Source organism: Orussus abietinus, unplaced genomic scaffold, assembly GCF_000612105.2.
Source record: "Orussus abietinus isolate OABI.00-Male unplaced genomic scaffold, Oabi_2.0 scaffold889, whole genome shotgun sequence".
NCBI lineage: Eukaryota > Metazoa > Arthropoda > Insecta > Hymenoptera > Orussidae > Orussus > Orussus abietinus.
Window position 1 is genome coordinate 1,886 of NW_019395118.1, and position 1,757 is coordinate 3,642.

At 33.3% G+C, this 1,757-nt stretch overlaps 1 protein-coding gene across 1 annotated transcript; it reads left to right on the forward strand.

The window, feature by feature from the left end:
- Positions 1 to 540: 540 nt before the first annotated feature.
- Positions 541 to 1,212, forward strand: LOC105702491 (oxysterol-binding protein-related protein 2-like; the record flags this gene model as incomplete). Its single annotated transcript, XM_023433654.1, is given in 1 exon segment — positions 541 to 1,212. A coding segment is annotated over 1 exon segment (105 nt), but the record flags the coding sequence as incomplete, so codon positions are not given.
- Positions 1,213 to 1,757: the final 545 nt, after the last annotated feature.

Genomic DNA, 1,757 nt, shown 5'->3' on the forward strand with positions numbered 1-1,757 from the left:
ACAGCAACGATGACTAACAATAAGGGCAATAATATAATGTTATTGAAAATTTTTAAACGACAATTTTTATCCCAACTGAACGAGAAAAATGAAAAATGACACCATTGTATGCTGAAAATCTCTTCGTTTCGAGAAGGGAGTACTAAATAGTGAAACAAAATTTGTATGTCCATTTGAACGATGTTTAAAGCAACTAAGAGTAGCGTTCCGTCAACTTGCACAGTCGACGCCAATGAACTCACCTGAGCCGCTTCCGTGTCTTTTGATATTGTGCCGTCTAGTTCTAATTGGTCTACGAATCATTCTTTAACGAGAAATGTTTTAGTTTTACATACATTTCTAAAAGGGTGGCAAATTCAAATATGTAAACTTTTTTTTTTTCAATAAAGAGTCAAAAAAGGAATTTTCTTTTAGTTTCTCTTCCTTCTTACAACTATTCTTTCCTACTATCTAACGATGCTATATGTTGCTATATGTATAAACAGTTGTCGCATATAAAGTTGACGTTTTTTTAACAAGTTGAAATGTTTGTTTGAATACAGGTGGTTTTATTTCGGAACCAACCCTTATTCCGGACAAGAGGACTGGCTGTATAAAGGTGGTTATTGGGACCGCAATTATTCTGAAATCGAAGACATCTTCTAGGGTCTCGAAACACCTGGTTCTTCATAATGATAGAATTGCAGTAACAAGGTCTATTCTAAAGTAATACGCATCCTACGATGACTTTGCGGTCCGAAGAAATGCGTCCGTGCCAATGTAGGAAACGCGAAATACACTTATTCCGTCAATCAATTAAAATGAAGAACTACGATGAACATACAAGGAATAATAAGTACATGTCCTAGGAGAATAGTTTGTTGTTCTAACTCTTAATTTTTTAAAATCTCGAATGGTTTGAAATCTGTCATGTTGAAAAATATTAGCGTTATACTTTAATAGCTTTCATAATCTTCCATTGGACTGCAAATCTCAAATTACTGCCTTTTTTAACTTTAATTAGCCTTGTAATAGCATATAAGTTAATAATACCAATTAAGTTCATGGAGTTACATTATTCTGCGGAACGATCAGCAAATCACAATAAAGTTAACTTTAGGATTTACTTTACCGCAATCATTACGTTCTTTTGACTAAATCAACGTAGTTCTTATTATGAAGTAAAACACATGATTTTCTCCTTGTTACAAATGCACGCGACCTTTAAGTGATATCAGTATTTATTACGGTTAACAAAACATTCCTCAGTAAAAAATTTTGCAAAGACTATGAATTTGAATGTTTTTACAGATTAATTATTCAATTGATTCTATGGAATACAAATTGAAGAAATCAAAGTCTGCAATGTACATCATCTTTTGTAAAAGTTGTTACAGAATATGTTAGCTCTGTATTCAATACGTGCGCTTCATCATTACATGACGTAAAGGAAGCATTTATGAAAACAAACATAAGGAATTGGAATGCAATGAATAATGGTAAGATTCCACACGTTTCGACAAGGGATCTTTCTCGTATTATAAACGCTAAATAAAATTTGTGGTAAAACAATTTAATCTCAATAATCCCATTGGCAGTAATATATTGAAGCTAAGAAAGAAACCCGTCTCTTTAAAATTGAACGGCTGAGATATACACCAGCACCTTTACGTTCGCCATCACCTATTCCATAATATTCGAAGGTAACCTATGGTTCGGAGTAAAGAGAACGTCTGTTTAGATACCGGCCCTTCATCTGAGAGCCTTTCATAATATGT